Source organism: Zea mays, chromosome 7 (genome assembly GCF_902167145.1).
Source record: "Zea mays cultivar B73 chromosome 7, Zm-B73-REFERENCE-NAM-5.0, whole genome shotgun sequence".
NCBI lineage: Eukaryota > Viridiplantae > Streptophyta > Magnoliopsida > Poales > Poaceae > Zea > Zea mays.
Window position 1 is genome coordinate 137,201,271 of NC_050102.1, and position 19,726 is coordinate 137,220,996.

General features: G+C 53.3%; 1 protein-coding gene and 1 non-coding gene across 12 annotated transcripts; one reads left to right on the forward strand and one right to left on the reverse strand.

Moving 5' to 3' along the window:
• Positions 1-254: 254 nt before the first annotated feature.
• LOC100217092 (nuclear ribonuclease Z) lies at positions 255-3,999 on the reverse strand. Of its 11 annotated transcripts, none has more exons than XR_004851192.1 (11): positions 3,421-3,957; positions 3,061-3,223; positions 2,913-2,983; positions 2,724-2,819; positions 2,527-2,640; positions 2,292-2,360; positions 2,098-2,172; positions 1,953-2,000; positions 1,490-1,639; positions 867-1,254; positions 342-755 (listed from the first exon to the last, which is right to left on the reverse strand). XR_004851192.1 is itself a non-coding variant. In XM_008652779.4 (10 exons), the coding sequence occupies exons 1-10, from the start codon at positions 3,814-3,816 to the stop codon at positions 1,322-1,324; spliced, it is 1,218 nt and encodes a 405-aa protein (XP_008651001.1). In that variant the 5' UTR covers positions 3,817-3,957; the 3' UTR covers positions 255-1,321. The 11 variants fall into 11 exon arrangements, 7 of the variants coding, with proteins under 7 accessions (XP_008651001.1, XP_008650999.1, XP_008651002.1 ...); XR_555354.3 differs by having other exon boundaries at positions 867-1,407; XM_008652779.4 differs by having other exon boundaries at positions 255-1,357.
• A 14,536-nt stretch (positions 4,000-18,535) lies between these two features.
• On the forward strand, positions 18,536-18,736 carry LOC111589899 (U2 spliceosomal RNA). The gene has a single exon (XR_004851708.1). It is a non-coding gene; the product is annotated as a U2 spliceosomal RNA (small nuclear RNA).
• Positions 18,737-19,726: the final 990 nt, after the last annotated feature.

Below are 19,726 nucleotides of genomic sequence, written 5' to 3' on the forward strand. Positions count from 1 at the left end.
AGCAATTCAACAAAACATGGCTACATGCATTTGTAATCTGAATCAGATTCTCTGATCAGACCAGGTGATGTCGTTGTTTGCCATATGTGCATCAGAAAAACTTTTGTATTTCTGTTATGATATAATAGAAATAGGGTGATCCTCTTGTCAAAAAAAAATCAAGTCACACAAGGAGTTCAGCATGCTAAAAAATCGCAAAATTCTAACAGGGACAGAAAACTCCAACGAGACATGCCCAGAAGACGCGACTCAGATACATCGGATCCAAATTGCTTCCACTTGTAAAGGTTTCACAGTTCTACGTATGTCCATATACGACACAAGTAGCACAAAAAAGAACAACGATGCAAAGACATTGCAGACGGACCTATATTTTGGACGCTCTGTTCCTAGGTATCATCCTTTATGCAGTGCAAAGGAACAGCGGGATAAACTGGAGATATCCTATGGGTTCCCTGCGTCACTTGGACTTCCAATACAGATACAATCGCAATATGCTAGACACATGAAACGACAAACTTTCATAGTTGCGTACTACCACTACCATACACATTTTTCTTGTCGCAGATCCAAGTAGCTCTTCTACATACTCCGTTACTGCCTAGGTGGCATCAAGGGAGCAAACAATGACACCAATAACACCACCAGAACTATGTATGAATTTTTCCACTTTAAAAACTAATGGACTTGCCGAATCCCATCCAAACCAAGTGACCTCTGTCTCTTTCACGAGTCTTTGCTCTAATCATCATGGCCTGTCCCGGTTTGACATGAACAAGGTTTGTCATAATCTAAGTGGACGATAATTTAGTTAAGTTACTTATTTTCCAATGCTCAATTGTACTAAGCAAATGTGCATGCCCTACCTATAAATATGTATTTAGGAGAGCACTGCCACGAATGCTCAAGGCATACAGTTCCATCTAGCATCCACGATAGGAGGGGAAAAAGATGGGCTCACAGAGCTGTGGTTCTTGCTATGTGAGATCCATCGTGGACAGGATGAAGCCCAGGTGCCTGGAAGGGAAGCCGCGTCGCCGTGAGACCAACACGGTCAGGACCAGGAGCAGGGCAGAAGCAAGGCAAGGCACTCTTGAAGACATCCTGTATTCTCCACAGAGCATCGATGGCGATGCACCTGGGGCGCCATCTCCTCGGAGGCATTCTCCGAAGGTCTGCCCACTTAACATGGACTGCGCTTACGAAAACAACTCTCCAAACGTCAGGGAGAGCTTCTCCATTGATCGGATGTCCCTGAGAAGCCAGAACAGCATTGTCAGGAGGGTTAGCTTCAGGTTGCCTGACGAATCTGATGTCTTCATCATCCCGGCGCGCAAAGATCCTGATGAGTACTCCACTGATGATGAGTCCACAGAGGATGTAAGTGAAGAAGTTGATCCAAAGAAACTAGTCAAGACGGCTAGAAGAAATGAGTGACACAGAGAGAAAAAAACACTAGTCACTGCATAGATGGTTGCTTGGAATGTACCATATGCCACTTCAGGGCCTGTCGATCATATTCCATTCTATGCAGGACTCCATGAGCATGAGTATATGCACTTTGCGTATCCCGCTGTCCAGTTCCCCAAAGCATTGTAATACACGGTTCTTCCACCTTGTTTTGGAAACTGGAGAATGTCTGAGAAAATTTTATGTTTTACAGATCTCCAACTTGTGCAAGTACCTTTCTTGTCAAAATGTTCAATTAGCTGTACAAAGTTCTGAACTTCGGACAGGAAATAAATAGATAAATAATAATGGAATTACAGTTGAGCACACAACAGACATATCTATAAGTACTTAAGTAGGCACCTTTTTTTCTTTAACAAATTAATCGGTTCCTGATGTTAACATACATTCAGTAAATCAGGGCTAGAAAGAGAAACACAAGCTGTTCTACTTATATACACTTATCTATAATCAGATTTGAAGCCTTCTGTTAGAGCAACAACCTTTGAATTTAGCTTAGGTTGTAGCCTGGAAACAGCCTGGCGAATATCCTACAAAATCATAATTTGGGTCAGATTAGTGGTGCAATTGACAATGGTTTGGGTCAGATTAGTGACCATTGACAAATTTCATGGGTTGGCTACATACCTCAAGACTATATCGATTTGAGAAATGAGTGAGTACGATTGTTTCGTTCCTGAACCACTGGAAATGCTCCATTATCTATACACGACATAGTGGGTGTCAGTTAGCAACTAAAACAGTAATAATTTCTTATATTCATCAGGAGTTCCAAAAGCCTCATCGGCAGGTTGAGGGAGTAATGGCACATAAATTGTCACCTCAGAAAGATGCATGTGGCCATGTTCCCTAGCATGCTCAACATCAACATGGTCATCTAGGAACGTTGCCTGAAGAGTGCAAAACTATGTTGGTACCAATAATAAAAAAACGCGAAGAACTTCAAATTGTTCTTCATGTTTCATATTTGAAGTACATCTGATGAACAGGCTAGTGCAATTATTTCTTCATTTACAGTATGTAAGAACAAATACTGGATGTGTAAAGACACAATACCTCAGTTATGAGAACCTTTGCTCTCAAGGCATCTGCATTTCTTGGGTCAAGAATAAAATCAGACTTTGTATCTCCTGTGAAGGCAACTTCTGGGTACAGTATGGTATCCGTAATCTAATATTAAAACATGTTGTGAATACCATGTGGGAGATATTCCTAAGCAATAGGGTCCAGTTTCAAAGCACCTCACAGCTCACCTCGGTTCCTGATTGCTTCAGTTTCATTATTTGACTACCCTTCAAATGAGCATACTGTTTTTTCAACTTTCTTCGAATAGAGTAGATGACATAACCCTTTACACCGTTCATGGGATGGATAATATCAATAGGCATTAAATCGTGACAAATAACAAAAAATAAATGTCTGCTAGCTCTAAGAAGAAGTACCTGGCTGGGTATAGTGTGGTACGTTTGAAATGGCCTGGCAACAAGATCATTACGTATTTCATATGTCTCTCCTGAAAGAAGTCGTTGCATTATAAGGAAACAAACAAGCAGCAAAAAATACAAATCAGTAATGAAGCAATATCCATACCCAAATCTAGTGCAACTAATTCAACTTTTAGCTCAATTTGACTCGTTCTACGATGGACTTGAAGCAGATCCTCGACATCATCCCTGATGCAGGGTGGTACAAACACAGTAGGAGGCTTCAAGTTGTAGAGGCCACGGGTAGCTATGTACATTGGAAGACCACCCTGCACGATCAGCACAGCAGAAATTGATGTGGTATTGTGGTAATCATCAGTGCGTCATTAATAGTTTTATAGTAGTTTTGTAAGAGCTGGACTTAGCAATGGCGCATGTAAACCTTAGGTGTTAGAGGTGTATAAGCAAACAAAGCAAAAGCAGAAATAGAGCCTGCAAATATGAAAACAGGGCCCGTGGCGCTCACGATGTGGTCGAGGTGGGCGTGGGTGATAAAGAGATAGTCCTGGCTGACGGCGAACTGCGGCCCGCGGCCGATGTCGAACGCCACGTTCAGCGACGGCACGGTGATGCAGGTCTCGTGCCCGCCCACCGAGATCCCTTCGATGGCGTACCCTTCCACCTCCACGCCCTTGCGCTGCACCTGGGCGCGCGCGCGCCGGTACTCCTCCTCGTCCGCCATCGCGCGGTCCAACACCGACAGAAGCCCAGCCCCCTTGCTTCCGCCTCTGCGGCTGCCGCTGGTGGCGGTGGAGGACTCCACTGGCTTCCTAGCGGCGAGGATCTGGAACCGGGGGCCATGGGCAGAGGTGCGGGAGAGGACACGGAGCGATGGGAGGGAGAAGAGAGAGGCGGTAACCATTTACAAGCTGCGAATTCGGGAGGCGGGATGAACGGTGGCGAGTCGCCGATGGCGAGAGTCGGGACCGCGGGGTTCTGGGTTTTGGACTCGGTGAGACGGTGAGCTCCAGAGCATGCTGGAGGATAACGAGTTGTATTTGCATCGCCGCCCCTGTATTGTTGCAATATCTGCTAGCCTCGCTGTAGTTGAGTGCATATCGTTACACCGTTAGTTTAAGGGAAATTTGGATCCATACCATTAAAAGATCACCACTTTGGATCCATACCATTACTATCTCACTTACAAATGGGTCCACATGAGTCAATGACATGTGGAGTCCATGGTATATATCTAAAGTTTGGATCTTTTAATGGTATAGATCCAATTGTTCCTTAGTTTAAATATATGACGAGATTAAGTAAGTTGGTGTAGGTAGTCGTACACCGTCTCCAACAAGACCTATATTTACGCCATGCTTATAGTGCCAAGGGGGCATGACAACAGAGTCTCAATAATAACAACCCACGTATCAGAAAGGATAAGACAACACGTCTAGTACATACTCATACATGATGGAGGGTGACACAAGCGCATTGATGAAAGATAAAGGTGTACTGAACACGAACCTCAACCTGTCGGTGTTTCGGACCCGGGGGACCCTCAACCGGACCGACTAGTGAATTTGTTGCTGCGTGTCCCTGCCCAGATGGTTTGATGCAAGATGGAACATAAGAGGGAAATAATGCTTATGTTATCTTGCACCGGGGTGCTCGTAGTAGGGGTTACAAGCGTTACGGGAGAGCGAGAACGAGAGAGAGAAAAAGAGAGGGTTCGACCTTGAGGCGAGCTGTCTGAGGCTGCCTCTACCGCGTCTCTCCTACTCTGCCTGCCTCCGCTCGTCTGCATCGCGCGTCCGTGTGTTCGTACGTCGCGCGTTCGTCTCTCCCCCTCCCGCTCCTCCCTTTCCATGGGGCCCTGGACATCCCTTTTTATAGATACAAGGAGATGCCCAGCTGTACAATGGGGGTGTAGCTATGTGCTAACGTGGCTGGCAGGGAAGTGCCTTGAGCCCTGTACAGGTAATAACGTGGCCGTCGGAGAAGTGCCTTGAGCCCTGTAGATGTACCAACGTGGCCGTCGGAGAAGTGCCTTGTGCCCTGTAGAAGCATAGCTGGCGGTGCGGCATGGATCTTGCTGACGTTTCCTTGCTTCTGTAGGGGGTTTGAGAGCACCCGACGTCATGGGCGCACACGGGGAACCATCATTACCTGTTACCGGAGTAACTTAGATGGGACACTGGTCTTGTTCCTTCGTAGCCTGAGGCGGCTAGCTAGGGGTAGGGTAATGATGGGTCCCTAGTAGCGTAGTTGATACGGGGCCGAGGTCGGGCGAGGCGACGACTCCTCTGAGGCCGAGGCCCAGGGTCGGGTGAGGCAGAGACCTTCTCCCGAGGCCGAGGTTGAGGCCGAGGCCCAGGGTCGGGCGAGGCGAAGTCCTTCTCCCGAGGCCGAGGCTGAGGCCGAGGCCTAGGGTCGGGCAAGGCGGAGCTCCCTGTTGCGCCCGAGGCCGGACTCAGGGGAGGTCGTGACTTGCTGTTGTCAGTCTTTCCCTGGTGGCTGGCACAGTTGCCGGAGCAGGGTGAATAGCGCTGTTTTCCTGTCAGAACGGTCAGTAAGGGGGGCGAAGTGACTGCGGTCACTTCGACCTTGCCGATTGAGGCACGTGTGTCAGGATAAGGTGCCAGGCGATCCCTGCATTAAATGCGCATGCGATATGGTCGGTTGGTAAGGCGATTTGGGCGAGGTCGCTGCACGACAAAGTCTGCCCGCGCTAGGCTTTGGGCGAACCGAGGGTGCGTCTGCTGACTGAGGGGACCCTCGGTCGAGGCGTGAATCCGTCCGGGACTACCGTCCTTGCCTGAGGCTGGGCTCGGATGAGGTTGCGTCCCTTGGTAGACGAGGCATGCGCTTCATCAGTCGTTTATGGTTTGTTCTGAAGATGTTTTCCAGTCGGATTAAGGAGCATTGGGGGTACCCCTAATTACGGTCCCCGACAGTAGCCCCTGAGCCTCGAAGGGAGTGTAGGTACTCGCTTGGAGGTTCTGCCGGATTTTTTTTGTAAGGGGACCGACCCTTCTCGGTTATGCTTTGTTCCGGTGGGTGCGCGCGAGCGCACCCGCCGGGTGTAGCCCCCGAGGCCTCGGAGGAGTGGTTTGACTCCTCTGTGGTCTTAATCCTTTTTGTGATGCCTCGGTCAGCCTTGTTGTTCCCTCATACGGCCTGGCCGTAGCCCGGGTGCACGGTCAGGCTCCGAGTTTTTGAGCTGGTTTGTTGACGTGGTCAACAGTTTGGCCGTAGCCTGGCGCGAGAGCAGCCCCTGAGCCTCTGCACGGAGCGAGAGGACGATCAAGGATCGTCTCGACTTTTATTGTACGCCCCTTCGTCGCCTCTCCGCGAGGAGGAAGGGGGGGGGGGGGGAAAGCGCCATGTTACCCTCGGAGGGCACCGAACATGGTGTTTCCGGTGAGTTGCTAATGGGTGATCCGAGTGGACGCCCGAGCCCCGTTCGATAAGGGTCGGCTAGTGGCCCAGAGACGCGCTCCAAAAGTACATGCAGGTGATTTGCTGGACTCGGACCCATTCGATAGGGTCCGAGGGCTTGGTGCCTCCCTCCGGTGGGATTCCATTACAAATCGTTCCCGCTGGTCTCGGAAATGTCCTAGGGTACCTCGGGAGCATAGCCCGAGCCTCGGCCATGTAACGGATGTACCTAGGGTCATCCCTGACTCTGCGTGCTCTGGGGCGGCTGTCGAACCCTTCTGAGGGGCCAGCCTTCGAACCCCTGATCAGTAAAGGGCTCGGAGCCCGAGTGCTCTGGGGCGGTTGCTGAACCCCGGAGGGCGCAACCTTCGAACCCCTGATCAGTAGGAGGGCTCAGGGCCCGTTTCCTTCATCGAGAAGGATCCTTTTCGCAATATCCCCTTTCCCGGTCCCTGTGGCAAGAGAGAGAGAGGAAAAGGAAAATGATATAAATTTAAATAATGTGGCGCACCGTTTATGACGCGGTCATCATGACGGAGACGAAACGGTGCCCGCTTCGCCTGCCGGAGGTGTCGCTTGTCCTGCCAAGGAGTTAATGCGATGGGACGGGCGATTCGCGGGGCGGCTATTGCGCGTGCGCGAGTCGTTTGAGGAACAAAACACGGGTGCGTCGTTTTTATGTTGTGGGAGAGGGTGCGAACCTGTAGGTGATTGGACCGCTGCTTCCGCACGCCTGTTGCTGCAATTACTGCCGGCCCGCCTCTGATCATATGACCGTCGTGCCTATCTCCGTGGCTGAGTGACCCGTGATCGCCGCACTTAATGGGCACTGTTGGGTCACGCGCAGGGCTGCCTTGAGTCGCTGCGCTGGTTCCGCAGTCGAGAAGACACAGCATTGGCGCAGGTGGCGGTGCGGTTTCCTTGCACGCAGTGACTGACGCGCCAGTTACATGACATGTGGGACCGGGCCTCCGTGCTGGACCACCGGATGCGTCGAAGCTGAAAGGGTGCACAACCGTGGTGCGGTTGCATGCTCCCTGCGTGGCGGCTCACCCTTTCGACCGCTGGTTTTGGCGAGGATGAGGGAACGCTTATAACCGCAGGGCGGTTACATGCTTCGTGTGCGGAGGTTTGCCTCCTTCACGTTTCGGGTCAGCTCGCACGACATGTGGGACCTAGCCCCCGTGTCGTAGGGTGGGAACCCTAGAGCACGTCGGTGGAGACTTTGCCCATGACGCTTGGGGGTGCGAGTGAGTAGATCTGCCTTTAAAAAGGAATCGACCCCCTGGGCGGTTGCCATGCCTTCACACTCCTCGCACCCATCACGCCTTTCCACCTTCCGAGCCCCCAGATGGGGTGCACCTGTGTTTCCTTCTTTTTGCTGCTGTTTGAGAAGCGCGACCTCGTGGGGGTTGGCGCTCTTCGGTCACCGCTCGGCTTCAAGGATTTTCATCATGTAGCCCGGCTGCATTCCCCCACCGGCGGTCACCCAGGATGATGACCACAGGCCTCGTGGCGAGGAAGAGCGAGCCGGGCCGTGGCCTCCCCCCTACCCTCAGCTTTAAGGATGTTCATCATCCGTGCCGCGGAGGAGGGTGCACTGAGTCGGGGCCCGCCTCTGCGTGGGCAGCGGCCCGCTCCTTCCCTCAGTGATCGGGGGAGAAGGGTGTTCGCCGCCCGTGGTGCTGTCAGCCGCCGAGTGTCTGGCTCCCCGGCCTGAGCGGCTCTGGCGCTGCTTCCGGTGCCTCCTCCTAACGCTGGGGCGGAGCGTGGCTGCCCATTTGCCGCACGGGTGTCGGTCGTGTCACGCGGGCCGGCTACGTCCAGGTCCTCCTTGCGCCGTCGGCTGCACTGGGGGGTCGCACAACACGTCGTACGCCGTGAGGGCGGTACTCGTGTTCTGGGACGGCCTCAGCGAGGACGGGAGTGAGGACCTGCCGGTGCACTTTGGGGCGGCGCTGTTCGCCGGTGCGGTGTTGGTGGGTAGGTGGCCGCTGTCGTCGGTGCTGAGGTGATGGTCGCCATAGGTGAGGCTTCCTCTGCCGAAGCGGTTGCCTCCGCCGACGAGACCGTCGGTGCCACCTATGCTCCGGACCTCCGACCCTTTGGCTTTAATGGCTGGTTCTTGTCCCCCGTGAGGGGATGTGAACGAGGGCCTTTCAGTAGTAGCATTTGCCCTGAGGCCATCGCTGCTGCTATCTAGCCGCCCGAGGCAGAGGTTGTTGTCGCGCTGCTGGTGCGGTGGTCGCTAGCGGGCCGCTTGGAGCTCGTTATCCCGTAGGCCTTCTGGTGTGGAGGTTGTTCATTCCTGCGGAAATGGAGCTGGAGTCCCGTTTGTAATGGTACCTTCTTGAGGGCAAGATGTAATAGCTTTAAGTACTAAGACATCTGCCGTAGGTCGGGAAAACCGCCGAGGGCGCTGCCGACGTCTAAGTCTAGGTACCATTGTTACCCCAAGCACGTGTGTTTGTTCTTTGTGGCTATTGAGGCATGAACATTTGGGTATAAAGCCGAGTTTCTTTCCTCTTGTTTCGAGTATTAGGACTTGTTCGTCGGTAGCAGAATCACTTATCCGAGCATGAGCTGCCTTTCACGGAAGGTGACGAGTGAGGTATCCGTATCCCGGAGGCGTAGGAGTTCCTCGGCTTGGTCGACCTTGCCGCTTACGTGTTCTCTCGTCGTTTTTAGGATTCTGTTATCGATATAGTCGAAAAGCATGAAAAGTCGTTTTGGTAGAAAAGTTTTTCGAGCGTTAGGACTTGTTCGGTAGCAGAATCGCTTATCCGAGCGTGAGCTACCTTTTCGTAGAAGGTGATGAGTGAGGTATCTGTATCCTAGAGGCGTAGGAGTCCCTCGGCTCGGTCGGCCTTGCCGCTTATGGTCTCTCTTGCCCGTCTTTAGAATTCTGTTATCGACGCAGTCGAAATGCACGAAAGACGTTCTGGTAAAAGACTTTTCCGAGGAAAAATTTGACGCAGAGGGGGTTCCCCCCTTCTAGCCCCCGAGAGCGGATCGGGCTTTGCCGAGGCAAGGCTGATCCTTCCTTGATGGTTAGACTTTATTTATGCATGTAAAGAAAGCGAGATACATGAACAACTTGAAACATTTTAAGGGTAAAAGCGACGTAGCTGTTCGATGTTCCAAGCGTTGCTGTAGACCTCGCCTTGATCGTTGGCCAGCTTGTATGTCCCGGGCTTTAAAATCTTGGCGATGATGAAGGGCCCTTCCTAGGGAGGGGTAAGTTTGTGGCGCCCTCGGGCGTCTTGTCGCAGCCGAAGTACCAAGTCTCCCACTTGGAAGTCTCGGGGCCGAACCCTTCGGGCGTGGTAGCGTCGCAGGGACTGCTGATACCACGCCGAGTGTAGTAAGGCCATGTTCCGAACCTCTTCCAGCTGGTCCAATGAATCCTCTTGGCTGGTCTGGTTGCTTTGGTCGTCGTAAGCCTTTGTCCTCGGGGAACCATATTCCAAGTCCGTGGGTAAGATAGCCTCGGCCCCATAGACTAGGAAAAACGGCGTGAAGCCCGTGGCTCGGCTCGGCGTCGTCCTCAGACTCCAAACCACCGAGGGTAGTTCTTTTATCCATTGCTTGCCAAACTTGTTGAGGTCGTTGTAGATCCTTGGCTTTAGTCCCTGCAAAATCATACCGTTGGCGCGTTCCACCTGCCCATTTGTCATTGGGTGCACTACGGCGGCCCAGTCCACACGGATGTGGTGGTCCTCGCAGAAGTCCAGGAACTTTTTCCCAGTGAACTGCGTGCCATTGTCGGTGATGATTGAGTTTGGGACCCCAAAGCGATGGATGATATTTGTGAAGAACGCCACCGCCTGCTCGGACCTAATGCTGGTTAAGGGTCGGACTTCGATCCACTTGGAGAATTTGTAGATGGCGACCAGCAGGTGCGAGAAGCCCTCGGGTGCCTTCTGTAAGGGATCGACAAGGTCCAGACCCCATACGACAAATGGCCAAGTGATGGGTATTGTCTGCAGGGCTTGAGCGGGCAGGTGCGTCTGTCTCGCGTAGAATTGACACCCTCGGCAAGAGCTTACAATCCTAGTGGCATCGGCCACCATGGTTGGCCAGTAGAAACCTTGTCGAAAAGCGTTTCCCACGAGGGCCCAAGGCGCTGCATGGTGACCGCAAGCCCTCGAGTGTATTTCTTGTAACAGCTCTTGTCCTTGGGTAACGAATATGCATCGTTGGAGGATGCCCGAGGGGCTGCGGTGGTATAACTCTTTTTCATCACCCAGTAAAACGAACGACTTGGCGCGCCGAGCCAGTCGCCGAGCTTCGGCCTTGTTGAGGGGCAGCTCTCCTCGGAGGAGATATTCCAGGTACGGGATCTGCCAGTTTGGAACCGGTGTGACCCCATTCCGCTCCCCCTCAATGCATAGGGCCTCACCCTCGGCGGCCGAGGGCTCCTCGGGCTGGGCCGAGGGTTCCTCGGGTTCGGGTGCGTCGTCGAGTTTGACGGATGGCTGATATATATCCTTGGAGAAGACGTCCAGGGGAACCGTCGTTCGCCCCGAGGCTATTTTCGCTAGCTCATCTGCGGTTTCGTTGTACCGTCGAGCAACATGGTTGAGTTCCAGCCCGTAGAACTTATCTTCCAAGCGCCAAACTTTGTCGCAGTAGGCCTCCATTTTTTGGTCGCGGCAGTGGGAGTTCTTCATGACCTGGTCAATGACGAGCTGCGAGTCGCCACGAGCATCGAGGCGCCAAACCCCTAGCTCGACGGCGATGCATAGGCCATTAACCAAGGCCTCGTACTCGGCCACGTTGTTTGGCGCCAAAAAATGGAGGCGCAGTACGTAGCGCACATGTTTCTCGAGGGGTGAAACAAAGAGCAAGCCAGCACCTGCTCCTGTTTTCATAAGCGACCCATCGAAGTACATGGTCCAAAGTTCGGGCTATATTGGGGCCATCGGCAACTGGGTGTCAGTCCATTTAGCCAGGAAGTCGGCCAAGACTTGGGATTTTATGGCCTTCCGAGGGGCAAATGAAAGTGTTTCGCCCATGAGTTCCACTGCCCATTTCGCTATCCTACCCGAGGCCTCTCGGCTCTGGATGATTTCTCCCAGGGGAAAGATGACACCACAGTAACCGGATGAGACTCGAAGTAGTGTCGCAGCTTCCGCCGTGTCAGAATCACTGCGTAGAGAAGCTTCTGGATTTGCGGGTAGCGGACTTTGGTCTCGGATAGCACTTCGCTAATTAAGTAGACTGGCCTCTGGACGAGTAGTGTGTGCCCTTCTTCTCGTCTCTCGACTACGACCGTAGCGCTGACCACCTGAGTGGTTGCGGTGACGTAAATCAAGAGGGCTTCTTCCGTAGCGGGGGGCACCAAGATGGGCGCATTTGTAAGGAGCGCCTTTAAGTTTCCGAGGGCTTCCTCGGCCTCGGGGGTCCAAGTGAAGCGCTCGGCCTTCCTTAAGAGGCGGTACAAGGGCAATCCCTTCTCGCCGAGGCGCGAGATGAAGCGGCTCAGAGCCGCAAGGCATCCCATGACCCTTTGTACTCCTTTCAAATCTTTGATTGGCCCCATGTTGGTGATGGCCGCGATTTTCTCTGGGTTGGCTTCGATGCCTCGTTCGGAGATGATGAACCCTAAGAGCATGCCTCGGGGGACTCCGAAGACACACTTCTCAGGATTGAGTTTTACGCTCTTCGCTTTTAGGCAACTGAATGTTACCTCAAGGTCAGAGAGGAGGTCGGAGGCTTTCCTTGCTTTGACGACGATGTGTTCTCCGAACACATGGTTCATGCACCTCTGGTAGGTTGCACCTGCATTCCTCAAGCCAAACGGCATAGTAGTATAACAATACATGCCAAAAGGTGTGATAAAAGAAGTCGCGAGCTGGTCGGATTCTTTCATCTTGATTTGGCGATAGCCTGAATAGGTGTCGAGGAATGACAGGGTTTCGTACCCAGCAGTGGAGTCCACAATTTGATCGATGCGAGGCAGAGGGTAGGGAACCTTCAGACATGCTTTGTTTAAACCAGTGTAGTCTACGCACATCCTCCACTTCCCACCTTTTTCTTTACAAGAACATGGTTAGCTAACCATTCGGGATGGAATACCTCTTTGATGAACCCTGCAGCCATTAGCTTGTGAACCTCCTCGCCTATGGCTCTATGCTTTTCTTCATCAAAACGGCACAGGTGCTGCTTCACGGGTCGGGCTCTAGCTCAGATGTCTAGTGAGTGCTAGGCGACATCCCTCGGTATGCCTGGCATGTCCGAGAGACTCCACGCAAAAACTTTGGCGTTTGTGTGGAGAAAGTCGACGAGCACTGCTTCCTATTTGGGGTCGAGCTCGGAGCCGATCCTGACTTTCTTGCCGGCGTCGTTGCTAGGGTCGAGAGAGACGGACTTGACCGCCTCGGCCAGCTCGAAGTTGTCGGCGTGCTGCTTCGCGTCGGGCGCCTCTTTGGAGAGGCAATCTAGGTCGGCGATGAGGGCTTCAGACTCGGCGAGGGCCTCGGTGTACTCCACGCATTCCACGTCGCACTCGTAAGCGTGGCGGTACGTGGGCCCGACGGTGATGACTCCCTTAGGGCCAGGCATCTTGAGCTTGAGGTAGGTGTAGTTGGGGATGGCCATGAACTTGGCATAGCACGGTCTCCCCAGCACCGCGTGATAGGTCCCTCGGAACCCAACTACCTCAAAGGTGAGGGTTTCCTTTCGGAAGTTGGAGGGAGTTCCGAAGCAGACGGGCAAGTCAACCTGTCCGAGGGGCAGGATACGCTTTCCGGGTGCAATCCCGTGGAAGGGTGCTGCACCAGCCCGGATCTTGGACCGATCAACCCCCAAGAGCTCCAGGGTCTCGGCGTAGATGATGTTGAGGCTGTTGCCTCCGTCCATGAGGACCTTGGAGAGCCTAACGTTGCCGATGATTGGGTCGACGACGAGCGGGTGCCTTCCTGGGCTCGGCACGAAGTCGGGGTGGTCGCCTTGGTCGAAGGTGATAGGCTTGTCGGACCAGTCTAGGTAGACCGGCGCCGCTACCTTCACCGAGCAGACCTCCCGGCGCTCCTGCTTGCGGTGCCGAGCCGAGGCATTCACCACCTGTCCGCCGTAGATCATGAAGCAGTTGTGGACCTCCGGGAACTCCTCTTCCTTATCGCCCCCCTGGTTGTTGCCTTGGTCTTTGCCACCTTCTGCCGAGGGTCCAACCTTGTTGAAGTAGCGCCGGAGCATGTCGCACTCTTCAAGGGTGTGCTTGACGGGACCCCGGTGATAGGGGCACGACTCCTTGAGCATCTTGTCGAACGCGTTGGCCCCTCCGGGAGGCTTCCGAGGGTTCCTGCGTTCGGCAGCAGCGACGAGATCCGTGTTGATGGTGTTGCGCTTCGCTTGCGCCTTCTTCTTGGCCTTCTTCTTCACGCCACGATGGGCGGACGACTCGGGGGCGTCTTCCTTCTGCCCTCCCTGAGGCTGCTTGTCTTTCTGGAAGATGGCTTCGACCGCCTTCTGACCAGAGGCGAACTTGGTGGCGATGTCCATCAATTCGCTCGCCTCGGTAGGTGTCTTGCGTCCTAGTTTGCTCACTAGGTCTCGGCAAGTGGTGCCGGTGAGGAAAGCCCCGATGACATCCGAGTCGGTGATGTTGGGCAGCTCGGTGCGCTGCTTTGAAAACCGCCGGATGTACTCTCGCAGGGATTCCCCGGGCTGCTGGCGGCAACTTCAGAGATCCCATGAGTTCCCAAGGCGCACGTACGTACCCTAGAAATTCCCAGCGAAAGCCTTGACCAGGTCGTCCCAGTCGAAGATCTGCGCAGGAGGCAGATGCTCCAGCCAGGCCCGGGCAGCGTCGGAGAGGAAAAGGGGAAGGTTGCGGATGATGAGATTGTCGTCATCCGCCCCTCCCAACTGGCACACTAGCCAGTAGTCCACAAGCCACAACTCCGGCCTTGTCTCCCTTGAGTATTTGGTGATGGTAGTCGGGGTTCGGAACCGGGCCGGGAACGACGCTCGTCGTATGGCCCGGCTGAAGACTCACGGACCTGGTGGCTCGGGCAAGGGACTTCGATCCTCCTTGTTGTCGTAACGTCCCCCGTGCCTGGGATGGTAGCCCCGGTGCACCTTTTCCTCGAGGCAGGCTCGACGGTCGCGGTGGCGCTGATTGTCGCCGAGGCGATCTGGGGCCGTAGGCGTCCCGTCCCGTGTGCGCTCGGTGTGGACCGAGGCCCCCGCATGTGTTGGGAGGGCGCTGCGCGATGCTCCGAGGGGTCTCCTCGCCTCCGGGAGCCGGAGGCGAGAGCTCTCGGCTTGTCGGACAGCGGCGTCTTCCAGGAGGCCCTTGAGCTCGCCCTGGATACGTCGCCCTTCGGTGGTGGATGGCTCCGGCATTGTCCGAAGCAACATTGCTGCTGCGGCTAGGCTCTGGCCGGCCCCGTTGAAGGCCGGGGGTGGCATTGCCCTAGCATCGTCAACAATGCAGCGCTGGACGTCCTAGGCCCGATGACGTGCTCCTCCGGCGAGTGCCTGGCCTGCCCACTCCTTCTCGAGGTTTTGCCGGAGCTGCACAAGTCACCCCGCTTTTTCGTCGAGCTTGGCCTGCATCTCGCGAAGTTGCTCAAGCTGTGTGTCCTGACCCCCCGCAGGGACTTGACCACAGCTAGCTCCCGCGGGATCTCAACACGAGTCGCAGGTGCAAGGGTGCCGTCACTTCCTGGCATGCCAAGGTGGTTTTCTCCATCGTGATCCTCCTGATCGATGTGGTAGCACTCGCGAGTTGGGTCGCAACCCTCGTCGTCAAGGCTGTGACCATCATCAGAGCAACCGGAGAGGCAGTGGTCACATGCGGACATGAAGTCACGCATGGCACTGGGATCACGGAGTCCGGAGAAATCCCAACTGACGTCGGGGTCGTCCTCTTCCTCGGAACCCGTGGGTCCAGAGGTTGAGACGGCCGTTAGTCGGTCCCAAGTTGACCACATATGGTACCCCGGAAGGTCAGGATATGCCCTAGCGAAAGCGCTCACCGAAGCGGGGTCGCTTGGCGGATCGAAACTGAATCTAAAGGGAAAAGGGTGAAAAACGGATGGTACCTCTTGGTTGATGGACGGTGGCGAAGTCGCATCAGGGACGGACTGCACCGTTATCTCAGGTACGAGGCTAACACCCAACAAGTCCTTCGTGAGGGTGCTGGCGTCATCTGTCCGCTTGGGGTTGGCACGTTGCTGGAAAGCGACGCCCGTCGTTGTCTCAGGTGCGAAGACGACACCTGACATGTCCCCCGCAGGGGTGCCGACGTCGTAGACTCGCTCTAGCCCGACAGCCGACGAGGTGCCGCCTCCTGCCTGGCCACGGTTGCCCCGTCTCCTCCTCCTCCGGCGAGGAGGGTAGCGGGGCAAACCCGGGTGTTCCTCTTCCGCCGCGGGAGGAAGTCATCGTCGAGTTCGCCTTCGCCGGGCGAGCCGACGACCATCGTTGTCGCCGTGCTGCGAGGGGAGGAGTACCATGTCGTAGCTGCCGTCGAGGGACATGAACTCGATACTCCCAAAGCGGAGCACCGTCCCGAGCTGAAGAGGCCGCTGAAAGCTACCAATCTGGAACTCAACGGGAAAGTATTGCCAACTCGCAGTGAGCCCCTACCTGGCGTGCCAACTGTCGGTGTTTCGGACCCGGGGACCCTCAACCGGACCGACTAGTGAATTTGTTGCTACGTGTCCTTGCCCAGATGGGTTGATGCAAGATGGAACACAAGAGGGAAATAAGGCTTATGTTATCTTGCACCGGGGTGCTCGTAGTAGGGGTTACAAGCGTTGCAGGAGAGCGAGAACGAGAGAGAGAGAGAAAGAGAGGGTTCGGCCTTGAGGCGAGCTGTCTGAGGCTGCCTCTACCACGTCTCTCCTACTCTGCCTGCCTCCGCTCGTCTGCGTCGTGCGTCCGTGTGTTCGTACGTCGCGCGTTCATCTCTCCCCCTCCCCCTCCTCCCTTTCCGTGGGGCCCTGGACATCCCCTTTTATAGATACAAGGAGATGCCCAGGTGTACAATGGGGGTGTAGCTATATGCTAACGTGGCTGGCAGGAAAGTGCCTTGAGCCCTGTACAAGTAATAACGTGGCCGTCGGAGAAGTGCCTTGTGCCCTGTAGAAGCATAGCTGGCGGTGCGGCATGGATCTTGCTGACGTTTCCTTGCTTCCGTAGGGGGTTTGAGAGCACCCGACGTCATGGGCGCACACGGGGAACCATCATTACCTGTTACCGGAGTAACTTAGATGGGACACCGATCTTGTTCCTTCGTAGCCTGAGGCGGCTAGCTAGGGGTAGGGTAATGATGGGTCCCCAGTAGCGTAGTTGATATGGGGCTGAGGTCGGGCGAGGCGGCGACTCCTCCGAGGCCGAGGCCGAGGCCCAGGGTCGGGCGAGGCGGAGACCTTCTCCCGAGGTCGAGGTTGAGGCCGAGGCTCAGGGTTGGGCGAGGCGGAGTCCTTCGCCCGAGGCCGAGGCTGAGGCCGAGGCCCAGGGTCGGGCAAGGCGGAGCTCCCTGTTGCGCCCGAGGCCGGACTCAGGGGAGGTCGTGACTTGCTGTTGTCAGTCTTTCCCTGGTGGCTAGCACAGTTGCCGGAGCGGGGTGAATAGCGTTGTTTTCCTGTCAGAACGGTTAGTAAGGGGGGCGAAGTGACTGCGGTCACTTCGACCTTGCCGATTGAGGCACGCGTGTCAGGATAAGGTGCCAGGCGATCCCTGCATTAAATGCGCATGCAATATAGTCGGTTGGTAAGGTGATTTGGGCGAGGTCGTTGCACGACAAAGTCTGCTCGCGCTGGGCTTCGGGTGAGCTGTGGGTGCGTCTGCTGATTGAGGGGACCCTCGGTCGAGGCGTGAATCCGTTTGGGACTACCGTCCTTGCCCGAGGCTGGGCTCGGATGAGGTCGCGTCCCTTGGTAGACGAGGCCTGTGCTTCATCAGTCGTTTATGGTTTGTTTTGAAGATGTTTTCCAGCCGGATTAAGGAGCATTGGGGTACCCCTAATTACGGTCCCCGACACAACCTTACCGAGAACACGTTTTGTAGGACCCATCTGGGAGCACAGGTGTAGAGCAAGCTACAGGGACTCGCACGTCGTACGAACGAGACATAACGTCGTACCAAGAGTATGACAGCACACGACCCATCAAAAGGAGCCATGCCACGCACAGGCACGCCCCGAGGCTAAGCTAAGGGGGTCTGCCACGCACTACAATGCAAGGCATTAGCAGAAGAGCTCGCTCTCTCTCTCTCTCATAAGGACTGTCCCTTGAAGTATAAAAGGGAGTCCCTCTCCCCTTGTTCACACACAAGCACACCTATTGTAACATGTCTCAAAGCAATACTACGATTAGCACTACACTGAACTAGGGTGAAAACCTGAACTAGTATAGCCCCAGTGTTTCAGTTCCTTGCTCAGATACTCATGATCCACCATTCGAAGTGAGTCCGCGCTTGTATCCCCACTGAACATAAATCTATTGTCCCCCTGGTTTCCGAAACCACGATAGGTATATACTCATTAAACTTGTACACGTGTACCCATGTGTATAAAATACCAGAATATAGCCAACAATTCTCTAAAATTGTACCCTAGCTCAATAATTTGTCTTGGGCTTCTAGCTCCCGAGTACAACTATATGCTACATAGGCCTTTAGACACATGACAACACAATCAGCCAAAACAGTAAAGCATGTCCAATGCGCCAAGCTTATGCGAGACGACTCTTCGTTAATACGCAATCCAAGCGACCAAGCCGCACGCGACACGCGACATGCCCGCACCTAGAAGATGGAAGACGGAAGGGCTGAAGTTGCCGCTCGGCACTCCCATTTGCCACAAACTAAGTTGGACAGACAAGTGCAACTCCACCACTCTAAACGGGTATAGTACCCATCGAGTATGGTTGTGGAATTGTACCTACAAATAGGTACGGGTATTGGAGCGGGAAGTTTTTAGTCTAACGGGGATGGGTCTAGGGTAGCAAAACCCAGTGAGTCTTCACCCATTGCCATCTCTAGGTCTGTTCCTCTCCTTTCTTCCGTTTCTCGCCTACCAGTGAACTGTTACCCTACAAATGGACTGTGAAAAAACACTCAAACCCAACACGACAGGAAACCGTATACGGCACAATGCTCCCACATAATACCACTCAGCTAGCTATAGGTGGACGATCGACTGAGCGAGCTATTAAACAAAAGGACATACTTCTTTTCAACTCATATATTTCTCAACCTTTTTGCTAAGATAAATTGTAATATTTTTCCCATCAGTTCAATATCTGGTATGTGGACTATATGTTCATTTTGATATTATATTTTTATGGGTATTTTTATGGGGAGTGTCCACCACACTTGTTTATTGTGCCCTCATGTGTTGCCCACACGACAGTCAAGAACAATCAGGGTTGGACAAAATACTCATGGTTCATCATCTCGCTCGGCTTATGGCCAGCTCTGCTTGATTCGGCTTGACTCGTTTTAATTTTGTTACAAGCTGAGCTAGCATCTCAACTCAGTTTATTAACGAGCCAACTTGAGCTAGGCTCGAGCTAGCTCGTTAGCTCGAATGAGTTAGCATTTGTTAGCAAAATAAAGCTCCCACTTGTGTTGTATGGACTAACAAGCGATGAATTGTGCTAATTTGATGTTAAATTGATATGATATGTGAAATGGTGAGTATTATTACTCTTTTCTAGTGTTAAATTGGTTTAGAATCAATTTGGAATTGATTATATTGTTGTACATATATATGCATATTGTTTTTTGTTGTGGCTCATGAGTTAAACAAGTCAACTAGAGCTCACAAATGAGCCAAGCCGACCTAGTTCTCTAGCTCGGTTCTTTAATGAGCCTAGTCAAACTGGCTCGATATATAGCCCTAAAAGCATCTAGGCCCCTAGTTCATTTTAGTGATTAATGACAACATAAAATTATTTGTGATTGTTGGGGGCCTTCGTCCTCCGAAGGTCCTCAAAAACGTAATTTAACAATGTCTTCCAAGTATGGTTTATGGACAGGTACCTTCGGATTCATGATAAAAGCGTACACGATGAGAAGAGCATGATCGTGACAAAGGTTGCTGTTGCTCCGAAGCTACGCGCAAGGGAGCTTCGACTTATTCGCGGGAAAAGGAATCGACTTAAAGGAGAAAAGGCTATTTAGTCCTCATAGATTTGTATATAAGTCAATAATAAATGTAAAGGGCATGAATGTAATTTCTCACAGGCTACGTTCTGTGCCTATAAATAGATGAATAGTACCCCCGTACTGGTCACGCTGACTTGTACTTGCTTTTGCGTCACGCTTGTACTTTTTTGCCTTCAATCAAGCCGAAGGTACTTTTGTAATTCAATATTGTTTCTGCCTTTCTATGATTATATAATTAGAATAAATTAATAATGTTATATAAT

Coding starts and splice junctions, on each gene's coding strand:
- LOC100217092 (XM_008652777.4), bottom strand. CDS start 3,816: ATGGTTACCGCCTCTCTCTTCTCCCTCCCATCGCTCCGTGTCCTCTCC. Junction 2,173..2,291: donor GCCACATGCATCTTTCTGAG/GTGACAATTTAT, acceptor TGTCGTGTATAG/ATAATGGAGCATTTCCAGTG. Junction 1,640..1,952: donor AACCTAAGCTAAATTCAAAG/GTTGTTGCTCTA, acceptor AAATTTTCTCAG/ACATTCTCCAGTTTCCAAAA.